The following is a 24,796-nucleotide window of genomic DNA, read 5'->3' as shown; positions in this document are numbered from 1 at the left end:
AGATAGATAGATAGATAGATAGATAGATAGATAGATAGATAGATAGACAAAGAACCCACAAAAACAGTAGTGATGCAGAAGGAAAAGCCACTTGGGATTTTTCAACTGGGACAGGAACACTGTAAAGGTGGTTCAGTGGATAAGGGGCTTGCTTCATGCACATACTGGATCAAAGTCTGGATCCCCAGAATATACATAAAAATCTGGGCAGATGTGGTAGCCCACTTGCTGTCCCAGTGTTCTGGTGGGATCACTGACTACCTTGACTAGTAAAATCACTGAGTTCCAGATTCAACAAACAAACAAAAAAAAAATAACAGCCTCAGAAAATGAATAGGAGAGCAAGAGGAAGACAGCCAACACCAACCTCTGGTAGCCACACATACACCCTTATACATGTGCACCTAAACATTTATGCACCCAAAGATATGCAAATGTACATGACCACTACACAATACACAGCACACACACCCTGCAGAGTAGTGGTTCTCAATCTCTGGAATGCTGCAATCACTCACTACAGCTCCACATGTTGTGGTGATCGCCAACCATAAAATTATTTTTCTTGCTATTTCATATCTGTAACTTTGCTACTGCTATGAACCATATGCAAATATCTGTGTTTTCCAATGGTCTTAGGTGACCCCTGTGTAGGTGTCATTTGACCCCCAAATGGGTCTCAACACACAGGTTGAATATTGCCCATGTAGATGAATGTACATGGTTAAAATGGAAATGTTGAATAATGGGCTCAAGATTAAAATGTAGATTACTGAATTTAAGTTGGAAGTGTCTAGAGAACTTGTCTCAAGTAGATAGATCAGAACAGCATGAACGTGACTATAATTAGTAAGACAAAAATCTACGAACACTGGCTGTGACAAGGCCTGTTGGAGTCAGTGAATGAATCTATAATCAACCTTATGTGGAGGACAGCAATGGATAAAAGAAAGATAATAGCGTGGGATGTGAAGAAGTGGGATAAGCAAAGAAAGGGAAGGTAGAGAGTGAAGGGGGGAGAAGGGGAAACAGGAACTTCGCTGGGTGGGCAACAGTGCGTATTTTATGCCTGTATAAACAATGATTCTTTTTTAATTTATTTATTACAATTTATTCATTTTGTATCTCTGCTGTAGCCCCCTCTGTCTTCTCCTTCCAGTCCCATCCACCCTCCCTCTTCTCCCCCCATGCCCCTTCCATAGTCCACTGTTAGAGGAAGACCTCCTCCCCTTCTGTCTACTACCAAATGACTTTTGGCCAGTTTTTTCTGTCTGGTAGAGTGGGTTGTATTATGGTGAAAATGGTAAGTTCCAAGGATATTGCTAATTATCTTACTCAGTACAAGACAAAAACAAACAAGTGTAATAAAGACCCAGTCCCTGACATCCTAGTGCCAAACCTGAGAGGCAAGCTGTCTGGCCACTTTGTTTCTAGGGAAATACATTTGTTTAATTTAATATAAACATTATTTTGCCTTGGAAAAATTTGATAGAAAAATTTCAAATTATTTTATAATAGTAGATTAGAGCAATAGGAGCACAGGGTGAGACTGACCTCCAAACTGTTTCTTCCAGTTGCAGGGGATCTTACATCTCTGGGTCTTCATGGTTTGCTTGCACTCAGCGCCAGTGCGAGTGCCCTCCCGGGTACCCAGTCCACAGTCCCCGCTGGTGGGCACACACACACTCCATTGCCATTCTCCACAGTCAGATTTTTTCACCTTTTTCTCTGCAAGGAAGGAAACAAAAGCAATCACCATCCAGAAATGTCCTGGACTCCTGGATATGATGACTAAGTTTGTACCTCAGCACCTCGACTGCGGAGTCTATGACTTCTACCTCTCTCTGCATTGTTCCGAAAGACAGCAGGAACATGACAGATGCTTTCTCAATAATAAAGTCAATGCATGATTAAGAGAGAAACAGAAAACAAGGGGGTTGGGGACAAAACTAATACTGCTAAGTCAAGTGTGGGATAGACAGACTCATTGACATTTTTTCAGAAACAAATATTTTTGAGTGAAGGTATTTCCACTCTGCCTCCTGTCTGCCCACCATGACAGGAGCTGTTCTGCATGCATGTCTGCTGTGATGGGCTAATATCTCTGAAACCCTAAGGGAAATAAAGCCCTCTCTCTCTTAAGTCCACTCCTCAGGTGTTTGACTGCGGTAACAGAGAGCTGAGTATCACCCTTGTATCAGATGCAATGTGAAGGTTTGTGTGTCTCTGATGAAACCTTTGAGAGTGTGAGATACTATTCTAAGAAAATAAAGAAAGATTTCTGTAAAAAATTTAAAACTTCTAAGTAGCTTATGAAAAAGAAAAGAAAATGCCTATCATATGTCATAGTTGTCAGCCTGGCAAGCTCACTGCAAATTGATGGCATGATTTTATCCTGTAGATAAAATGACACAGTAGAAATGTTGTATAGGTCATAAACCTAGACAGACCATTCACGACTATGCCAACAAAACATGAGACAAGCCTCACTCAGCGTTTCCCTAAATAATCAAAGCGAAGGTAAACATGGAGGGTGGAAATAGAAGCATCCCTCATCCGCATGAGGACCATCCGATGAAGCATCTCTCATCGGTGTGGGGAACAACCAATGAAGCATCTCGCCTGCAGGGGAACAGCATCTCTTTATGACCCCACTGCTTACCTGGCTTCTCTTTCTTTCCAGCCTCAGCAGTGTCCACAGCTGCCAAGATGAAAATGAATGCCAAGAAGGCTGCTGCAAATTTCCGACGTTGCTGCTGGTACTGTTGGGATGACATTTCTGGAAGTGAAGAGAAAGAGAGAAAGATGATTCCAAACTAAGACAGGGTGAGGATTCAACTCCCTGATGAAGCACTATAGATGAAACTTCTAGAAGAGTAGATTTTAAGAAATTGTATTGATTATTGAAAGCAGAATTTTATTATTTCTCCCCAATAGCTGCAAATACCAATAAGTCACAGGGTCACTGACAATATCCAACCATTCTTCATATCAGACTCCACAGCCATTTGTTACATATGACTCTGGGGTTGTGAGAGCAGAAGAATTTTAAAGCATGTTCTTGAACAGATCCCTACAGTCTTTCTTGCTGCTTGCATCTCTTGGTAATAACAGCCATCTTCAGGATGTCTGGCAATTCCTAGAAACATTCATGGCATTGCAGTCACGGGGCCCATTGGAATGGTCATGGCAAAGATGGCCTACATTAGCCTGGGCTGACTGGTTTTTATCTTTAGGCATACTTGGCAATGAGTGGTAGCGCTGATTCTTTTCTCTTCATGTTCACTTCTTACATAGTATCATTATCCCACTATGCATTAGAGCGAAATCCAGAAGTAGAGCTGGCATACTATCAATTTATAAACTGACTTTCCTCAAGACCCACTAAATCTTCAGATCTGGGGAACAGTGATCACACTTGCTCAAAATATGAAATACTCCCCATCTTACATAAACCAAAATCCCTAGAGAACACTAGAAAGATCCCTGGTAAACGTAAAGACACTTGTGAGAACCCTCTGACAAGATGACCACTTTGCCTTAACATCCTGGAGGAAGCCGCTGACTATAGAAAGTTACCTCCATCTGCTGTGTTGATGGTGTTGTGTACATCACATGACTATGTAGCAATAATCTTTAGTTATTATTAGTATGCGATATAGTTTTTCAAAACTTGCAATAGATTAGTTTTTACTGATTTTATGATCCCTTTGGTGAACAATAAAACTACTAGTGAGTGTGCATTTGTGTGTGTGTGTGTGTGTTTGTATAGGCATGCACATGTGTGTTTTATAGATCACTATGTTTTTCAGCTTGTCTTTCTTATTCATAAATACCTCAGAAGTGATACCATGAACATCATACACATGGAACATCAATTTCCATGATGTTAGAATTATCACTTATGAGAGTTGTATTTTATTTCGCTATCAATGATTGAATTCGATAGTATGAATATGGATATTTCACCTATAGACTAAAATTAACATTTTTATCACTTAGCGTTTTTAAAGCATGAACCCTGCTTAGCTACTCAGCATCATTTTCATCTCCATCTACATCTTCATCTAAACTCTGGTGCTGGCAACGTTGCTCTTCCTATTGCTGGCTTCCTATGACAGTCTCACTGAGATGTCCCCAGCACATCTGAGGTGAGTTCTCATTTCATGATTGACATACAAAGCCACCCTAGGCTCACTCATTTGACAGCTTGTCAGAATGCTCAGAAATGAGTCTGCTGTGCACCTCTTTGACGCACTTTTTCCTATGACATTTAAAATGATTAGGCAAAACACCAACCAGAAGCCATGGTTTCCCCAAAGGATTCTAAACACCTTTTGTCCTCAAACTTTTGAGAAATCATTAAAGGCAAATTAACTCTTTCATTCATTATTTTTCAATTTTGATTTCAAATTAGATTTTTCTTTCATGTGTAAAAATTTCCTGTGAATTGCCTTAATTATTTATGTTAGACAGATTATTGTGAGAGTCTGAAAAATCCCACTGAGAAAGCACAACTCTGGGGAAAACTTTCTGACCAAGCAATTTTCCCTAGTCTTAATAAATGTAGCCAATGAAGAGGTCAGAAGTCATCCTGATTTAGCCAATATCTTAGTATCTCAGCTTTTATGAGAAGATAAATAGAATAAAGGTTTAAAAGAAGAGAAAAAGAAGTGGAATGATTAAAATTAATCAAGTGTGTCAAACAGTATTTAATACCACTTGAGTACTCCAAACAACGTTCATTTAACTTTTTGCTGCCTCCCAGGTACAATAGATATGTGAGTAGAGAGTGTATGTTCACATAGCGGCTTTCATGAGTATCTGAATAGTCGTCTGTTTATCGTCAGCATCAAATGAAAGCAAAATCTTCCCCTGCATATGTCTTAATTCTGCTTGTTCTCCAACATTCTGGGTACCAGAAGAATGTAGAAGTAGGAACATGTCCCCTTCAGACACACAAAGCAATTAGGGAAGTTGTGAATTATTTTTCACACTGAGAAAAAGAAACAACAGAAGAATCAAAGTTATTAATTGGCCAACTTCTTTTGAGAAATTTCTTTCTTGCCACCTTCTGCCATCTTTATTATATTTGACCTGAGAGACATAATTCACTGTGTTTTAGAAACTGCGGACTACCATAAATGGATGCTGGAATATAATAATATTCTGTTGAGTTATCCCAATGAAGACTGAAACTCAATGACATATAAAGAAACTAACTGGGGGAAAGCATTCACTTTGACACCTCACCCTCTTCTGTTGAGGCAAAGATGATTAGAGTGTGCAGGAAGGAGGGTCTCTTTCCTAAAGCACTGTAGTGGAATCTAGGATCAATACTGGTGTAAATCTAGACCAGGATACTGGAAACAGCCCGTTGGTGACCTGTTTAGAGAAAGTAGTATAGTATCGGGATGCAGAACTATTTTATTCAAACTTTAATTCTACCACTTTTTTTTCAGACTGTTTTTGAACAAATCAAAACATTAAAACCAATTCAACTCATTTTTATACCAAAAGAGTGGATTTTTTATATTAAAAGGTGTAGGGCTGGTAAAAAACAAGTACTAGAGACACTTTCTATAGAAGCTGCAGGATACAGACAAGATAATCAGGAAATTTAGGAACTCCATTGTTGGCATTACCTCTACAACCCTGTGGTGTGTATATCACGTGCACTTCATGAATTAGAGGTTTGGTCCCCACCTCCACCAAGTAGAAGGTGAGCGGACTGTCAGAAAGACTGACTTTATCCGTGACTTAACCCATGAATGAATTAAAATTTTGAAAAGCATATTAAGAGACAGTAGAGCTGTAGAAGGTGGGGCCTTGTTGAGGCAGTGTGTCACTGGGAGCATGTCTTTGAAGAGCATACCTTACTCCACACTCCTTTTGTTACTTCTCTCTGCTTCCCTACCTGCATGACATGAGCAGACATGCTCCCACCATGTTCTGCATCACCTTAGTCCCCAAAACAATGGGGTCAGCCAACGTAGATTAAAACATCTGAAGCTGTGAGCCAATAGAAATGCTTCCTTCTTTAAACTATTTGACTGTTTTTCACAGCCTTGAAAAGTCTAATACAAAATCCTCTTTTCTTTTACTAAAAAATATAATAAGCATCACACTTGGCTTTTTTGCATTATATCAAAACAAAACCAAACAAAATGACACAAAACAGAGACATGATTTAATTAGAATCAGCTAGCAGCTCCTTCAGCCTTCTTAGGACACAAATTCATTCTGCTTCAATTTTTTGGAAACATAACACAAGTTCAGGGAACTTAACTCATGGTGTGTCCTCTGAGTCCAGAGCTCAGTACTGAAAGTTAGCAACTGTGTCAATGCAATTCAGCCTGTGTGAAGTGAGGAAAATCACCTCAGCTTGCAATTCTGTTCTGTGCCTTTTTACATGGAGAATCATCCTTCTCCCATCTTTTTATTTGAAGTAGCTGGACAGAGAAAGCCCCTGTAGTTAGAAGTTGTCCCTAAAACTTTGATCTTGAAAAATGTCAGAGCTTAAAACAGAGGGGTAAATTCTTAAGCTAAAATTATATCTTAGCCCTTTGAACCATGGACTTTAAACAATCATTGTTCTTTCCAAAAGCATATTGCAAATAAAAGTGATCAGCAAATGGTTAAAGATGTCACACCTTATCCATTCACACCATTAGATTATACTAGGTATTTTTTGCTCTACTTGCCTCAACTCTTATGAAGCAGTATTTTTTAACCTTATAAACTGCAAAATAAAACATAAGATATTGAAGATCATACAAATAATATCTGAGTGAAGCTTCATAAAAATAGAGTATTTTTCCAGGCACATCAAGGGACTTTGCACTTTCCTTTTCCCAACTACAGCTCATTCCTCAATAGGAAATCACAGAGAAATTCTTTCCTCATAATGTTTGAGGGCTTTATTTAAATATGTTTTAGACTTACCTAATTTTTAAAAATCTGAATACCTTTTAACTTGTTTTTAACATATATGTTTGCCAGATATTGGCTTATAGTTCTTGTGTTTTACATTCTTACAAAATACAACCCATTTAGTCAATATATCTGACTTTTTGTATTTTGGTATTTATTCATTTGGGTCCAATTCAATATTCCTCCGTTCAGCTTAAAATTAGCAACTGGATATAGAAGCCTTCCCAGAATGATTTCTAGAATTCCTTAATTAGCCATTTATGTCTCCTGTTTGACCTCGTTCTCCTAAGTCTGCTGAAATCTCTAAATCACTCAGTTTACTTAAATTTAACATCAACTTCTTAGTTTGCTAATAGTCAACTAGCCAAACATAAGAGACTCAACAGTTCAAAAATTAAAGCAAAACAAACATATTATAGATTTAATTAATATTTACCTTTCTAAAGAAAAGAAAGAAGACAACCATGTACTTATTTAGACAAAATACCCCCAGAAATTTCTGTCATGTGTTCTGGCTTGGTGATATAATGGGAAATCCACTTTGACTAAAAGCATGTAGCCTTTTAGCTCTGCCCCTATCAATCTTTAAAAAGTGTATAAGTTTCTTGGAAATAGCTCTTTTTGTTTTGGTTTGGTTTTGATTTTGGTTTTTTGAAACAGGGTTTCTTTCTTGGTTATCTTAAAACTAGCTCTGAAGACCAGGCTAGCCTTGAACTCATAGAAATCCGCCTGCCTTTGCCTCCAGAATGCTGGGTTTAGAAGTGTGTGCCACCACTACCCAGCTTAAATGTAGTGCTAAATACACAGAAGTATATAAGAATACAAAAGGAAAATAAGTCAACAACAAGAACTCAAAAGAAATGAATGTATTTGATAGTTAATATTTGACATTTTCTTTATAATGTGGCTGGCATCTAGGTCTGTTAATTATTTGGTGGGTCAAATGAGTTAAATGACTTGAACTGTCTATATTATAATTTTACTGCTTTAACCTATATTCAAACAAATTAAAGAATTAATTTTAAGTTTTTAGTTTCTTCAAGAACACTTTAATGTCTATCTACTGTAATTGGGTAGAAGAACCTGGAATTGTCTTTCTGTAGTACAGAAATAAACTTGTTGGTTGTATGAAGCTTTATTCTTGCTTGCTAATTACATGTCTATCCCCAGAGGGCATGCTGTAAAGAATCTTAACAGATGCTGGCCACGAAGCCACTCTGAAGTCTAGAGGTGGGAATATGCAGACACAGAAGAACACGACCTGATGATGTGCAGAGCAGAGCACTTTTCTGCCAGCAGAGCTAAAATATATCTTCTCTCTCTTTTTCTAAGCTAAAGAACCTGGGCTATTTTAAACAACTAAGTCTGTTGCCCCTACTCTCTCTGGGAAGTACAGAACCTTGTTAGGGACTGCCTTGTTCTAAGCCAAAGGTCTGTTTGGCATATACAACACCCTTCTTTTCTCTTCATGCTTTTTACAAATTTATTGAACAATCATTTTGTTGCTTCCTCTATTACATATGAGAATTTTTTTTTCATATAGGAGATTTTTTTAATAGTTTGGTTGTATTTTTCCTTATTCTTTGGTCATTTTTCTTTTTATATTTTTATTAACATCTCACTGATCTATTCTACCACTTCCTTGGAGTCCTACCATCTCATAAAGGCACGTATTTAGCTTATGATATTTCTAAGTCATCACTTACTCCAGCCTTCTTGGGCTTATTTATTCAGAACACTAAGTCTTCACAGAAAGTGTCCCAAGTATGAACACAGAACACATAGCATAGCGATGAGTGCAACAGTAAATCCCAGTGTATCTATGCATATGTCAATTCGACTGATAAAATAATGCATGAATTTAATGTTATATGACACATATCCTAAAAACATAAAACTCTCACACTGAGCTATCTCAATGGCAGAGTTGCACCTGCCAGAGAATGTGATAGTTTAGGACACTTTCATTAGTTCACTAGTTTTTGTAGCCTCTTAATGAAGTAGGTGTGTGATACATGAGAAGATGAACAGCAGATATGAAACAGATTCCTCCAAAACAGTCTTGCAAGGTGCCAAGAAAGGAGACAGGAGTGTGTTATTTCCCGGTGGCAAATGTATGAACAGTCTTCTCTGAGTACATAGGCCCAAGCAGTCATGTTCTCCATAGAATGAAGGGTAGGAGAGAGCTGGGATATGTTTTCTTTATCAGTTTACACACTTACTTGCACATTTATTTTGAAAGAAATGCACAAAAGTTACAACCTTCGTCACGAAGGAGGAAGGAAATGAAGGAGACTCAAGGCAGAAAGGCCACATGTAGGAGTGACACAGGAAATATTCAGCCATGAAATGCGGTTTCCATGGAAAGCAGCACATAAGAGATTAAACTGCCCAAAGGAGACAGAGACAATGACTAAACCTCATACATTTAATGAGATATAAAAGTGCTTTTTTAAAATCATGTTCTTATGATTTTAAAAACATAGTTTGATATTCTTAGCAACGTCTCCTTGTAGGAAATTCAAATGACCTTTTTAAATTTGGGGCATTAAAAAGCAAAGGAAAGTACTGACAAGAGGCATCATTATCTGTACACAACTCCTGTTATTAATAAGTCATGACTAAGTATCCTAGGTTGATGGAAAAACTGGACTCTGTATTCATGCAGCCTAGCTCAGTAAGAAAGTGTATTCCAAACTGTGCCACATCAGCTCTAAATGGAAAGGATTACTGCCAGGAGTGCCACTATGCTTTCATGCTTTTCTAAAACAATTCAGTGCTGCTTTATGAACGACTGTGTTCAAGCGACATTTCTAATAGCTGGTGACTTTGCTCACTCAGGCAAAGTGACTCAATTAAAAACATAATTAACAAAACAGCATGCAGATTTTCAAGTTCACTGGCATGCCACTAAGCAAAGAAATAGCACCACACACTATCCTGCATTTGGGGGAAAATGAAGGATACGTCTTGTGGATCTTATGATGTGTGTGAAGCAGGGATTTCTCAGGGCAGTATCAAGCTCCAATGCAGAGGGAAAGCTCCTATGCATATGCTACAAGATTAATAACTACTAAAAAAAGGTCTATTTAATAATTTTACAAAGGAATGTAAATGTTTTGATTGGCTGATACAAAGTATTCAGTCAACTCAGAGAGGTAAGTGAGTATGACCTGCAAGAGCCTGGATCTCTTTAGGAGCCTCACTCACTCTTCTCATTCATAGTTCCAGGATGGCTGTAAAATGAGCTAGTAATACAACATCACGAGACAAGGAAGAACTGATCAAAAGGAGGCAGGCTCTGGTCCCATCCCTCCTAGAATATAAAGCCCTGCAGTACGTTAGGCTGGACAACCCTGCTGTCTATGGACCCAGGTTAGAATGGGCTTTAGGGTGCCCCCAGATGCAGTGTGGAATACTGACAAGACTGTGTAATCTTTTCTCTTCTACCCTTTCAGACACTGGGGAGCCAATGTCACATTGACTACATACTAGTTTTTTCTGCCACCATATTTCAGCTCTGTCACACACAGCACCCAGCAGCCTAGAAATACTCTCTGAACCAATACTATGTTAAAGTAACAGTTGTTCGTTCAAGATATTTGCTCTTCAAACTTTACAGCTTGGCTAAATCATTTCTACAAAAGCCCAATGATGTCTTAAAAATTATAAGTAATTTCCTAACCCTCAAGTATGTGTTTGTGTGTGTGTAAAGATGAGAGGAGGGGATATATATGTTCACTGTCTGTGAAGACACATCGGTACCAAAGTGGAGGCTTGCTGCCCAGACCACTTAAAATCACTTCTAGTAGTTGGCCTATGCTTAGTTAAATAAAACAGAAAATGTCAGAGCCTCTGCCCTCACAAACGCGCGCGCGCGCACACACACACACACACACACACACACACACACACACACACATTGCTGTAAATCCCCTCCCCAGAGAGTTTTCACATTATTAAGAAGGTTTCAGGTGAGTACTGAGGCTTCACAGGCAAGAATAAGATGTGTAATTTCTTGGTTAAGCTGGCAAATACTGGGTTATGAATGCCTGGTTCCATACCAGGAACAAAGCCTTACAATAAATGAACAGTTGCCCAGGGAGCCATTTGGACTGAATCTAGCCTCTGCTTCACGAACGGAAGAGCTGGACCTTGCCATTGTCGATTTGCATGCTTTTCAGCTGCTATTTCCAGTTGATTCAGTTCATACAACTCTAGCTTTCATTTAAGGCTGAGTTCATTGACTACAAAAATAAAGAACTAGGAGAGGAAGAACAGAACTCAAGGAAAGGCTTCACTGATTATGCAGTGTTGCTTTGGGAAAAAAGGAAAATCTTGTTAGAAACTTGGCAGACTTACTTCATTAGGGACCTACTGACATCTGTAGTCAGAGTGTGCAATGGGTTAGTTTAAAATTTGGATCATCCCAGTAGTTTGCTCGGGGTACTGAATCTTTGTCCACTGTCTCTACCACATTCTCAGCATTTTTCCTCATCCTTTCAGCCATGACAGAGAAAAGTGGCTACTAAACAAGGTATGCAGACTAGAATGGGATTTATTAGAAGTTAAAGACAGGGCAGTTAAGGATGGTGAGTGTAATTACTCACACCATTCTTTAGAAATCCGATTGTTGCTTTTTGCATGCATGGTCACATGGACCTCATTCCCACCATCCTCATCTCTCCCATGCACAGCAGCAGTCTCCTTTCACCAAAAGATCTGCTGTGTGAGGAGTTGGTAAACCAAAATCTGAGCCCTAACATCAAATCTCATATAGTATGGGAAGAGTCAGCTATTCCTGCCCCTTTCAGAGACTCCGAAGAAGGGCAGTTTCCACATTTAAGAGGGGAGATGAGTCTTTTTCATACTTGGTTTAGGAGCACCAATGTCTCCATTCACTGACCTTCCCTCCTCTTTAGAAATAATCAGTCTTCAGTCTAAAATAACTACTGAAAAGCAGTGAAGAATAACAAGAACATTAAGATGGTTTACTCACAGCAAACAAACCGTAGTTAGTTTTATAAGAAAATGCCTAAATAATAATGACATTATCACTTCTGGGTATCTTGGTTTGGGGAAATTATTTGACAAGTGTTCTCAACATATGCATCTGAAGGTAATAGTTAATTTCCTATTTTATAGTTATAATACAAAATAAATGAGCTTAGATGACTACATTCTAGTGAAATAACTTAAACTTGAGATTAATAAAGACGAATCTGTTCTGTAAAAAAATGCTATTAATAATTTCAATGACAACATTAAAAGAGTTGTGGTTCAATGTGTAGGTAATTGATATTGTGATAACCTGGAATCACATTGACAATAGAATCAAGACAAATAATATTCTGGTCTTATCAGGACTGGTTACAGTGTCTTTCTCTATGGCCTGGCAAGACTGCACCTCCAGGGGGAAATGATCAGAGAGCCTGCCACTGAGTTTGTGCCAGAGAAAGCCCCTGCTCCAATTAAAGACTGAGTCTATGGGCTACATCTGAGCTGGGATTTTAGGTCCTCTCCATGCATTGTCCTTGGTTGAGGTATGATTCTCTGCTCCCCTATCAGTGGACTAGAGGAGGGGCATAGGAGGAGAAGAGGGAGGGAGGGTGGGACTGGGAGGAGATGAAGGAGGGGCCACAGCCAGGATACAAATTGAACAAATTGTAATAAATGATAATAAAAAATTAATGCTTTTATAGGGATGGCTATCAATCAAATATTATGGTAATATAAAAATAATAATATTCTGAATGGTATACAGCACTGACCTGAAATAAATCAATAAGAGGCTAACAAGGTAACTATAGAATTCTGCAACTGAACACATTTAAATTGATAAATCTAACCGACTTATTTACAGAGGCTCACTAAGACCAGGGAAGGGTTTTCTCGAGCATAGACTTAATATATGCAAATGGAAATGTGAGTGGAAAACAAAACAAACTAAACAATTCAGTCCCTGACATTTCTGAGGCACATGAACTGTCAGGAAGTTCTGACTCTGAAGTTTTCATTTACTATTTTTCAGAGAGGAATTAGGCTGACTTCCTTGCAAATCACAGACAGATAGATGAGAATTAACCCTGATTATAATGTATCTGCTGTGGCTGAGGCAGCAGGGAACCACCTGCTAATGGATTGGAGATTATCACCTGCAGGTACTAATTCTAACTTGACTTGAAGCTGTAACCAGTTGCTAACTTGGATCTTAGTGTCTTATTACAACCATAAGGTGATATTTTTAGATGGAATCTAATATATCTTGCAACTGCATGTAGGTAGGAATCAACAGTCTATATACTCTTTCCACCCCTATCGCCAGGAAAGCACCTTATCAACAGACTAGATGAATGGATAAAATTTGAAAGACTGACTCTTGGGATCTTATTCATTGTTTTTTGAATTACATGTGTAAAGTCTGTAGTTTGGCTACCAGTTTTCAAGTGTATAATACATTTAAAGAAAAATAAATGTATACGCAAGGATGTTGACGTCTGTATAAAATTAAAAGGAAATTATTCTCAAAACTTATAGACACATAACTTCCATTAACCCAGCATGAAGGAAGCATTACAGCCTTCACAGTGCTGGTGTCCTTTATGTCATCAGAAGTCATCAAACACAAACACACACACACACACACTTACAAGCCATTATCTAATTTCCAAGAAAAGTGGACATGCACATTCTACATATAAAAAACCAAACCAGGAGGGATACAAAGTAAATAAAGTGTAATTAATAAAGAAGTTTTAAAAAATCTACAATAAAATTGTTGAAAACCTTAGTATTCAAAGACATAAGCACTGTGCTCACTGAGGAAACCCCAATATCTATGGTTCCTGAAGCCTCAGCTCCTTGCAGTTATGGCTTACCTAACAGCAGCCTACAGGAAGCTCTTCTTTAGGAGAGATTCTTATTCTAGCCTAGGTGATCATTGCAACTCAGAGTGGTAGCATGATATCATGCTCAAATTGTAGGTTAGTAAGTGAAATTAACAGAAGAAGCAAAAGGGAAACATCTACCCTTCAAAAGTAAAAGTCTTATTTTTTCACAAAGCCATTCTTAATAAGAAAATCCCTAGTGTAAATGCTCACTAACTTAGTACATTGGGTAATAAAAATATAGATCTATTGAGACTCTCTTGAGAAAATAGAGACTCAAGTATTTTAAGGAATAGTTTGTTAATGTGTTAAAAATTGGAAGATCTGTGCCTCAAAACAGATGCTGAGCCTCACAGCTAAACATTGGGTGATGCATAGGGAGTAAGGGAAGTGGGGGCATGGACTCACTTGCCAACTTTTTAATCAGATTCCCCTGGCAGGACTGCCTTGTCAGGGAAAGAGGACACGTTCAGTCCTCATGATAAGCTAGGGTGAATGAGAAAGGGAGCTCTGCTTTTCTGATGAAAGGGGGGAGGTAAGGGAGGGTGGCACTGGGAGGCGAGGAGGAGTGGGACTACAACAAGAATGTAAAGTGGATTAAAAAAATAGAAATAAAATTTAAAAATTGGAAGATCTGATGTCTTACATACCAAAGACACAGTTTAGTGTTTCTTTTTAAAACTGTATTTCTGGGGCTGGAGAGATGGCTCAGTGGTTAAGAGCAATGTCTACTCTTCCAAAGGTCATGAATTCAATTCCCAGCAACTACATGGTGGCTCACAACCATCTATAATGTGAACTGATTCCCTCTTCTGGCAGGTGTAAATGCAGATAGAACACTCATATACATAAAATAAATAAATCTTTCTAAAAAAAACTGTTCTTCCCTATTAATAAAGGTGTTGATGACAATTATCATCAACTGCTAGTTCTTTATAGAAGGATAGACAGAAGATGCATTGATTATACTTAATGAATTTTAAAGTGATCTCTTCTCGGTAATAACTGTAGTAAGAACCTGACCTCCCGAGCAACTGTGTCAGGAACACATTTACATCGTTTGGGGATTCTCTCCTCAATAGTGTAAATTGGATCATTTAAGGCCAGACAGAGATTAGAGCTTGGTAAAATTAGTAACATGATGATTGATTCAGAAGAAGGCTTTAAAATGTGTCTGGATAACTGACTTGCCATTTAATAACACTGAAAGTGATTGTGTAATGAGAAAGCATACGACAATTTTGTGAGATAACAAAACTTAATGCTTTATCTTCCCAGATGCCTATTTCCTAGAAGCAAACGAGAACCCTTTATGTATATCAAGTTCATTTTCCTCCTATGTGTTACAGGCGACTTGAAACATGGCAGTACTGCCAGGCTCTTTTGTATGGTTAAGCATGATGTATAATTACTGTTACTGCTTTCAAAGGTAGGTGACCAGGTTCTAGCAGCATAGAATTTAAAAATCATATACCTTCCTCATCAAATATGTCCTTTTAATTTTATCTAAAGCCAGAACTGCTTTTCAATTTAGTGCTGGGACACAACGTCAAAGATACATGTCTTCACTGGCTGGAAGGTGCTGCTTATTTGGGGGAAGCAAAGCCTGCCGGTGGATTTGGAAACTTTAGACCCATCAGTTCTGAAGAAAACTAAAACAATATGTAATATAATCTTTCATCTCATGTCAACTAAAGGTACTAAAAACAAAATTAGCCTGTCACCTAGGTTATGAGTCTAATTTAAAAGGCTAAAAGGAAAAAAATAAGGTAAATCTGATAATAATATGAGTCTCTCATGGCACAAAAAAATGTATGTCTCCCCATTAAAACAATATGAAGATTATTATTCACTTTTTGCAGTATAGGCAGGTGTTGTACTGGGACTGAGTGAATATAGTGTTTTTTTTTAACAGCTACAAAAAGCTTACAAGGCAGGTAATATTGCTTTTTCATAAAAAGAAAAGATTCAAGCAAGTTACAGTTATTGCTCAGCTCATATAAGGTGTGGCAAAATCATGACCTAAAGCTGGTTTAGCTGTTTTCTCAGGGTAAACTCTGAAGACTAGTAAGGAAAGGAACAGAGTGATTATAACAGAATTAGAACTTTTGAAGTTAACAGCTTTCTCCAGGCTCCTTAGACCTTGAACATGTGGATGACTTTTATACAAGATGTCTCTTCAGAAGGGAAAATCAGGGATAAGACTCAAAGAAAATGAAGCATCCTGACTTTCAGGTACACAGTACATGGAATTCTAAGATGTCTTTCCAAACAATTAACCTTCTCCTCATCAATTGGTAAACCACTAACATAAGAACTGCTATGAGGCTATTCACAGTTGCAATCATGAGCCCAAGTCTGTTCATTTTAAAATTGGTAAAAAAGATATGAGTGGATCTCACTCAACCTCAAGAGGCTATAAAATCTGGTCCTTGTGGCCAACAACATGGTAGATCAAAATTCAAAATGTGAGAGGTGTTTGGCCTTAGGCTTTGATATAGATGGATCAAGGAATGTCTCTCTGTTTCTGTCTCTATCTCTTTTTTCTCCATGTGAGAGCCAGCAAGAACGAAAGGCCCTCAACTGCTAACCTCAATACCAACCAATTTGAGGTGTTGGTGTTACTCTGTTGGTGCTTTCATGGCACATCTCTACAGGCTCATGATGCATGCCTGGTCCCCAGCACCTGTCACTGCTCACAGGTGACTGGGGCCTGATGATGTGAAATTTATCAATAGATAATCCAATTAATTCATAGCTGAATGGACTGTTGGGAGGTGGAGCCCAGTTTAAGGAAGTAAGTCATAGAGTTAATCTTGCCCTGTCAACTTCATCTCTCCCTTTGCTTATTCGTTGCTCCTGAGGTAGGCAGCCTCCTCTGTCACATGCCCCTACATTGCCATGATGTTCAACCTCATCACAGACTCATGACATAAGACCTCACTGTGGATTAAAACTCTGAAAAACTGAATCAAAATCAACCGTTTTTCCCTTACATTGTTTTTCTTCAGTGTTTGCTATAGTGATGAAAACCTAATATTGCTAGGAAAAGAGTATTCTATATAATCTCCAAAAAGAACCAAAACAACCTAATCCCTAAGCCAGGAACCCAACTATCTCTTGTCCAAATGTCTATTTTCCAGAAATGTAAGCTAATAAAGGGCTGTTGCTTTAAGCAATCAACTTTATAGTAATTGATAACAAAGCAGAAAAGAACAATTTCCAAATACAATCACCAAACAACAGTGCTAAGCCATAACTAGTATTTTATCAAGTTTCTGCAAGCACACTACTGGATAATGTTAGTGAGGTATCAATCAATGACAAGTCCATTAAATTGCTCTGGTCATCTGATCATGTGAACTTCTAAGTAAACAATGACAATCTTGTTAATAATGATATATAAATACGGCTTCACTATGTTCAATGTGATTCTACACCTGTTTATCACCTGAGCCTTGTTATAACCCAATTCAGTAGAAAAAGAACATATTAATTCTCCTGACAGTGTAAGATTTGCATAGGAGCAATGCATGGATGGCTAAGGCAAGACCAGCCACAGGCTTGCAGTGAAATGGAATGAGCAGTAGATGACAATTGACATCTTTTTAACTTAAAAAGCACACTTTACTCTCAAGGTTGACAATACTTTGACAATACACAAAATTATGTTACTCTTCCTTTCTCTTTTCCTATTTCAAGAAATAAAATAATAGGTATGTAATGGAAAGTAATATATATACTACAATAGAAAATATAATTAAAAGACTTGGAATAATTATTTCTCTCCTATGTCAAACATTACTACCTCTTGTAAAATGTAGAACATTTTAAAGATTCCTTTAAACATGTTTTAAACTGGTGCTGTAAAAGCTTGAAACAAGCTCCACAATGATTTCAGGTATATCATGAAAAACTTTAAACAGCCAATAAAAAATTGGTTAAGACATCTGTAAAATAGAATTACATGTAGGTATTAAAATGCAATTATAGTTATTCACATCTTACTTAGAGTTCATGTTTAAGAAAATGATAATTACGAACTCCATGAGTACAGAATGACACCTTTTTTAGAAAGTTACACACTTTTGCACACAGTCACGCACATGTACAATATTGAGCTTTTCCTTGGATCCTTAGAGTTATTCACAGAATGTGGAACATTTTGTTTTCCTTTGAATACTTTTCTATTTTTCTGCACTTTAATGAAAACTTTTTAAAATATTTTATTATTTAAAAATTTTTTAAATTTAGTGTGTATAGATGCTTTTTGTCTGTGTAATGTATGATTTATGCCTGGTGCCCATAGAGACCAGAAAAAGAGTGTAGGATCTCCTAGAAATAGAGTTACAGACAGTTGTGAGCTACCATGTGGGTGCTGCAAATTGAGGCCAGGTCCTCTGGAAGAGCTGCAAGTGTACTTAGTTGCTGATCCATCTCTAACTTAAATTTTACTCTTTGATATAAAACATTGATTATTAAAAAATGACACTAAACTTGGTTATATTTTGTATATTTTGTATATGGCCTGGCGGAAACTGTCCCTAGGTCTTATGTCAGAGAAGCAGGGCCATTATTAAACACCTAAGAGTCTTCATGAAGATTGAGGATCTCATGTAAGGATCTCATTATCAAGTCTCTTTGTTCTCAATAACACATCTGGCACCGTGTATTCTATATTCCTCAATTCTGGTTCACCTGTTTTGACTTCAGTAGCAACTGCTAGTTAATGTCCCAAAGACCATCCAAGACTTAATCAGGTATGGTGCAGGATGAAGAAAGACCAAGGAAACTCTTATATTCTCTCTGTTAAGTGTAGGTGTCATAAAAAAATAATCTAACAAAATAAGCTGAGGCAGATTGTTCTTCATTTTCTCTTAAGGACTATGAAAATGCCAGTCACTGACACCTTTAAGTGTCTAGTGGAAGGCAGTGAGATAAAAATGTTTAGGGTTCCTTTGACATACAGACTTGGCCACCTCGCTAGGACCATGTCCACAAGCACCCACCTCTATGTCCTTCACTCTTTACATTCCTTCAGGCCTAAAGTCCAAAACTTGGATTCCCAACAAGCCTGAGTAACCCTGATTGCCCAAAATAGTTCCAGTAAACGTGAACCTTATAACTTCTGTCTGTTGTCATGGATGGAAACTATTCTATTTAGAGCCCATGGGTGGGTGATTTTGATACAGTGTAATCATCTTCCACAACAACAAAAATTGATCATCACAATGTGAAATAACACAACCCTTTTAAATTTTGAGAAAGAACAAGTCTTTGGTCTAATCCTGTCAAAATAATTCAATTATTTCAGTCTTTAATTTACATGCACACTTATGCGTGTTGACAAAGCTGCTATTTATAATCCATTTTGCATTCCTCTTCTCAAAATGTAGCAAACCACAGAATATCTTCCCACGCTTCCTTTTAGTGTCTTAATTTATGTTTTATAACCAAGTGAAGTTTATTTCAATAGTGCAAAGATTTTTAAACATTAATTTAAATCTGCATTGATGTAAAATGAAAAAATAAAAATCACATGAAAATTTTAATAGCCTTTAGTAGCAAGTATTTATTTTAATACTGTGCTTTAAACAGGATTTTTTTATGATAAAGTACATGGGAGACAGTACATGAGTACATGGAGTAGGAAATATCCCAGTATTTTGGAGTTTTACTTACCTGAAGTATCTATGAAATAAAATAGCTTTATTCCAAATAGTAGGAAGGAAAAAAACGAATGTTCAGTTCCATAGATTTAATATAAAATATCAGTTTACACCAGATTAAATAATATTAAAGATGACAAACAAGAATAAAAAAAATAAGTTATTTAAGACTTAAGATATTCTAAGTAATAATATCAAAATCTTGTCAAAGTCTTGTTAGAACCAGTAACTTAGGTTCTGAAGTGTGCAGAATAACATATTAACATATAAAGCTTAAAGGTAGTTTAATATTCCATTAACAAATAATTAAAATGAAATTAATATCTGAAACCATTTATCACAAAATTCAATACCTTGGAATAAAATTAATGAACATTATTCAAATTTTCTATAAAGAAATAAGTTAAATATTAATTTTTAAAAGATTTATTTATTCATTTTACACATATGAGCAGTCTCTCTTCATGTACAACTGCGTGCCAGCAGACGGCAACATATCCCAGTATAGATGGTTGTGAGCCACTATGTGGTTGCCAGGAATTGAATTCAGAACCTCTGAAAGGGCAGACAGTGCTCATGATCACTGAGCCATCTCTCTAGCCCCTTGAAATATTATTGACAAAACAAACAAAATACAAGTTCTATTCCTATTTCTACTCATGTCAATAGGTTAGCATGCTCAATACTGTGAATGACAGGTCTCTCAAAACTTTAGTAATTTTATGTCATCCTTAGTTTATTTATTTGTGTAGTTTTGGGAATAGGATAAGGTGATTTTAACATATGCCTGGAATTTCAAAAAGCCAAAGAAAACCAAGAAGGTGAAGCAGCAGTGATTGAAACAAACTGATAATAGCAGTCAACAAAAAATACACATGCAAATATCCTTGAGACAGAAAATACATATGCAAAAATACATATGAAAAGATATATATGCAAATGCCCTTGAGAAAAAAAATGAGGAGCAAGGAAGAAATTCACATAAAACACACCAGCATAAATGTCCACAATTAGATGGACTAGCAAACAGTAAATTGTGGGGACATTATGAATTGTGGTATTGCCTGGGCAGACTGGTATTCTAAAATAGTCCTACCATATAGATGCATCCCATTTCTATAACTCAGTTTTGACTCCCCTATTGCACCAACTTCTGAAAACGAATATTCTATCCTCATAGATAGGTCAAGCTTGTTGGTAGCAATGCCATATCAGGAGCCTTGTTGTCTCTACCAATAAGTCCAGAGCCTTTTCCACCTTCTGTAAGGCTCTTTCCTTTCTGACAGCTATACCTGGGCTTGTAAATAGTTAAGCCAACACAGGTGTTGTGACGGACCCAGCAGAGGAGTAGAGTTGAGGGATGCTAGAGATAGGAAAGTACCTATAAATAGATGGAGTGGAAAGAGGGAACTTGTATGAGTTTGTGCTGATGTGAACGTCTTTCGCTCACCACCAGTGTAACTAGTGAAGAGGAATCAGGCATCCCTGAGTACATTTATAAGCCAGCAGCATTTAACTAATAAAATTTCCCAACTGGCATATTTCAGATGCTAGTATCTTGGGGTGAAAATCGTTAAGGAGGGGTGTTGAGAAAGACAGATGTGTCTTGAGAGGTAAAGTTTTTAAATGATTCTCCCAAACACAGGCTCAGGCATATGGTAGACTGATAGACTTTCCTTGCTTGTTCTTTTAATGGATTTCCTTAGGACAAGTTCAGATTCACAGCAGAACTGAGAAAAGCACAGGAATTCCACATACATCCCCTCCCCTACCTATACGTAGCATTCTTTATTAGTTGCATCCCGCACGAGAGAGGTCCGTTTGCCACAATGAGCCTGCATCCACATACCACTTTCATCCATAGCCCAGAGTTTACAGTGGGATTCACTCTTGGTGTTGTACCATGTAAGGATCTAGACAAATTCATGGTAACATTTGTTCACCATTATATTACCATATGGCATAGTTTCACAACCATTTTGCTCTGTCTGATCAGACTTTTTAATGGAACAGTTTAATGCAGATATGAAACAATGATGAGAAAGGGCAAAACACTGACATTGAATTAATTATAACAATAGCACTTATGATTTTAGCTGTTCAAAGGCTTTCTACATTGCCAAATAAAATGTTTATAACTTGCTCTAAAAAACTAAAGGAAAGATTTTGGCATGCCATGGAAGGTATATTGACCAACTTTAATACATGCCATGATCCTGTTCCTGCATATACACTTATGCACTTGCAAATGCTACTGACTTCCATCTGTTGTTTGTTTGTTTGTTTGGTTTTGGTTTTGGTTCGTTTGCTTGTTTGTTTTTACTTCCTTGGAAGAAGCCAAACTCAGGCAGATATTAATGAAGGTATATGAAGGCTTCTTGGAGTAGCTGCACATCTATCTTTTCATTGTTGTTGCTTAGGTTTCCATTGCTCAGTGAAAGGAGTTTCTTTACACTTTAGCTGAGGTGATCAGCCCCACCTGCTTAGGAGAACTGTTGAGTCCCATGAAGATAACGTGTACTAAATTTAAGGCAGTATTCCTTCCTCAGAAGCCCACAGTTCTCAACCAGTGGGTGCAACCCAGCCCTTTAACAGGGTCACCTCAGACAATCAGAAAACCCAGATCTTACATTACAATTCATAACAGTAGCAGATTACAGCTACAAAGTAGCAGCAAAAATAATTTTATGGTTGGGGTCACCACAACATAAAGGACTGTATTAAAGCGCTGCAGTGTTAGGAAGGTAGAGAAGCACTGCTCCAAGAGAAACCAAGCCTACTTCCAGGTCCACTGGCTGTTAAGTTTTGTTTAGTTTTGCTTTGTTTTTCCTCTCCCTTTGGCTGGGGTAGGGTGCCTTTTGAATCACAGTGTCCACCAGGCTTGTTCCTGAGTATAACTTTTCTTTGTAAAGTTAATAGCTGGCTACTTCGGTTGGCAGTCAAGGAGGATTTCATCAAATGCCAACTTAGGATTACTTGTTTCCCATTGGGACATCTCATGCTCCACCAAGAGCATCTGGCCTACTTGCAAGTTTCCCTGTCACCTACCCGAGCCATCAGAAAGCTAGCCAAGTTGTAATTACTGAAAAGTCCATTATTGATTGTGTCTTGACTTTCTCTTCTCAGTGCTTCTAGGTATAGGAATATTCATGTGCATATGTGGCAAATAGAAATACACATTCACAACATCTTCTAGAGAATTTGACAAGCATAAAAAAAGGAATCTTCCTGGGACATCCATCTGTTGGTTTATGCTGATGTTTACGTTAGCATGGTAGCCTAACAAGCTAGAGAACTATTGTTCCACATGGTAGTCATTGGCCCCTTGTAGCTACAGAAGCAGTAACTACTGTAGTGATGATCACATCAGGTGTGAAAGACAGTGAAAGCCAAAGAATGCAGAAAATACCTCAAACACAGTTACATATTCAATCAATAATGGACTCATTTATTCAAGGTTCAGCTGTGCTGAAGAATTGAGCACGATCAGTTTTTACTTCAATAGAGCCTAAATACAAATGAATAATGAGCAAATTTTTCTTCGGCCATCAAACCTGGCCTTTCACACAAGTATGGTCTCAAAGCAGACAGTCACCACAGTATCTCAGGCACAGTGACATGAGCAAGGAGCTCACTGTCTAGTACAGTGCCTGGTCTTTGCTTAGAATCTCACAGTGTTCTAAAATAGCCACTAGTCCTGTGTGACTGTCACCACTGGAAATGTGAACTGAGATATGTGCTTATCAACCTGAATTCCAAAGATACTGTAATACAGATGGTTGCATAGTATCTCATTTGTATTCTTTTATGTTTTAAGAAGTTTAAACTTGAAACTTGAAAAATATCAGGAAATAAGCCAATCAGTATAATTCTGAATGCCTGAATTTGAGTCAAAAATGAAATGGTTTTTGGTTGCATGATAACATTGAATTATGAGTATTCATGTTGTCTGCAATAATTATTTTTAATTCTAAGGTGCTATTTTAAATACTTTATTTTAAATTGAATCCATGTTAAAATACATATTACAATATATTATTAAAATTAATTTTACCATTCTTTTGGGATGTGATTATAAGAAAATACAAGGTCATCCATGGGAATTACACTGTATGTGTAATTTTGTTTTCCCATTCAACTGGTGTTTAACCACACTGAGGGAGGCTTGCCTCCTCCAATACACACAAAACTGTGAAGCAAATGGATGAAGAGACTTAGGAGTTATAAGCCAGCTTGGCCCCTCTCAGACCTCTTCTTTTCTGTTCTTGTGGGGTCAGTTGTATTTTGAGGTACAAACATGGATAACACGATGCTATATGACGTGGCAGAGACTAACCAGGAAGCCAGATATCTCTGGTCAAGTTCCTCACTTCCTCAGTAAATGAAGAGAACAAACAAACCCTACAGAATTGTTCACTTCTTAGATGTCAATGTGAAAAATAATCCGTGCCCTGTTTCAGACAGCACTGTAGCATCGAGGTCAGTATCAATATGTGAAACCATGATATTCCGTGAACCTTGTTGCCATTATCATTTATAATAATCATCATGAGTAATAATCATCTGTAAGCAACCAAAAATGGTGAAAATTATCAAAATTCCACAATTTTGAGAAAACACTAAAACCAAGTAGGAATTTAATACTAATAAAAACAACTGTAAGGCTGGTGAAGAAAGGAGATAACGAAGAGTTCTAGATACGTTGCCATGTAGTAGAAATATATAAAAAGAGTTAGAGAAGTTTGGTTTGGCTCTTCATACAGTTCTCAGTTGTCTGACTTGGGAGGGGTTGCTATCACCTGCTTTTTCAGTGAAACAATGTTACAAGAGTCATTAAAACTAATTAAAAATAGAGCCGCCACTGCGCATGTGCTGTGCCTGATTGTTTGAGTGTTTCTGTGGTGGCAGGGGGTGAAAGAGAGGTGGAGACTTTGAACAGAGGGACTGTGTGCAGCCTCTGGCGGAGCAATACCAGGCACCACACCACTTAACCATAATGACACACCATGGAAACATAGAGACACGATTATTCTCATGAGTATCTGAGCTGGCCCAACATTCCTGGCCTCCATCAGACACTGAAAAACCTAGGCAGATCAGAGGCCTTTAGACATCTTACTTTGGTTCCGCTTGTCATCCTGTGGGAAGTTTGCCATAGTTAGAAAGCCGAACAGTTTCTTTGCTGTCTAAAATGTACAAAAGATAATGAAAGTTTCCAAAAGCAGCACTCATTGCTTGCCTGCTCTTTCTTCCTTCCTTCCTTCCTTCCTTCCTTCCTTCCTTCCTTCCTTCCTTCCTTCCTTCCTT

At 37.6% G+C, this 24,796-nt stretch overlaps 1 protein-coding gene across 3 annotated transcripts in view; it reads right to left on the bottom strand.

Moving 5' to 3' along the window:
- Ptn (pleiotrophin) overlaps positions 1–24,796 on the bottom strand; it is an 87,797-nt gene that overhangs the window by 21,732 nt on the left and 41,269 nt on the right. For all 3 annotated transcript variants that reach the window (XM_055602095.1, XM_055602094.1, XM_055602093.1), the window contains exons 2-3: positions 2,663–2,779; positions 1,555–1,728 (exon numbers count right to left, since the gene is read on the bottom strand). In XM_055602095.1, coding sequence (XP_055458070.1) covers positions 1,555–1,728; positions 2,663–2,777 — 289 coding nt within the window. In that variant the 5' untranslated portion in view covers positions 2,778–2,779. The remainder of the gene's footprint in view (positions 1–1,554; positions 1,729–2,662; positions 2,780–24,796) is intronic.

Source organism: Psammomys obesus, unplaced genomic scaffold, assembly GCF_907164565.1.
Source record: "Psammomys obesus unplaced genomic scaffold, mPsaObe1.curated_primary_1811, whole genome shotgun sequence".
NCBI lineage: Eukaryota > Metazoa > Chordata > Mammalia > Rodentia > Muridae > Psammomys > Psammomys obesus.
This window is presented reverse-complemented; position numbering and strand designations above follow the sequence as displayed.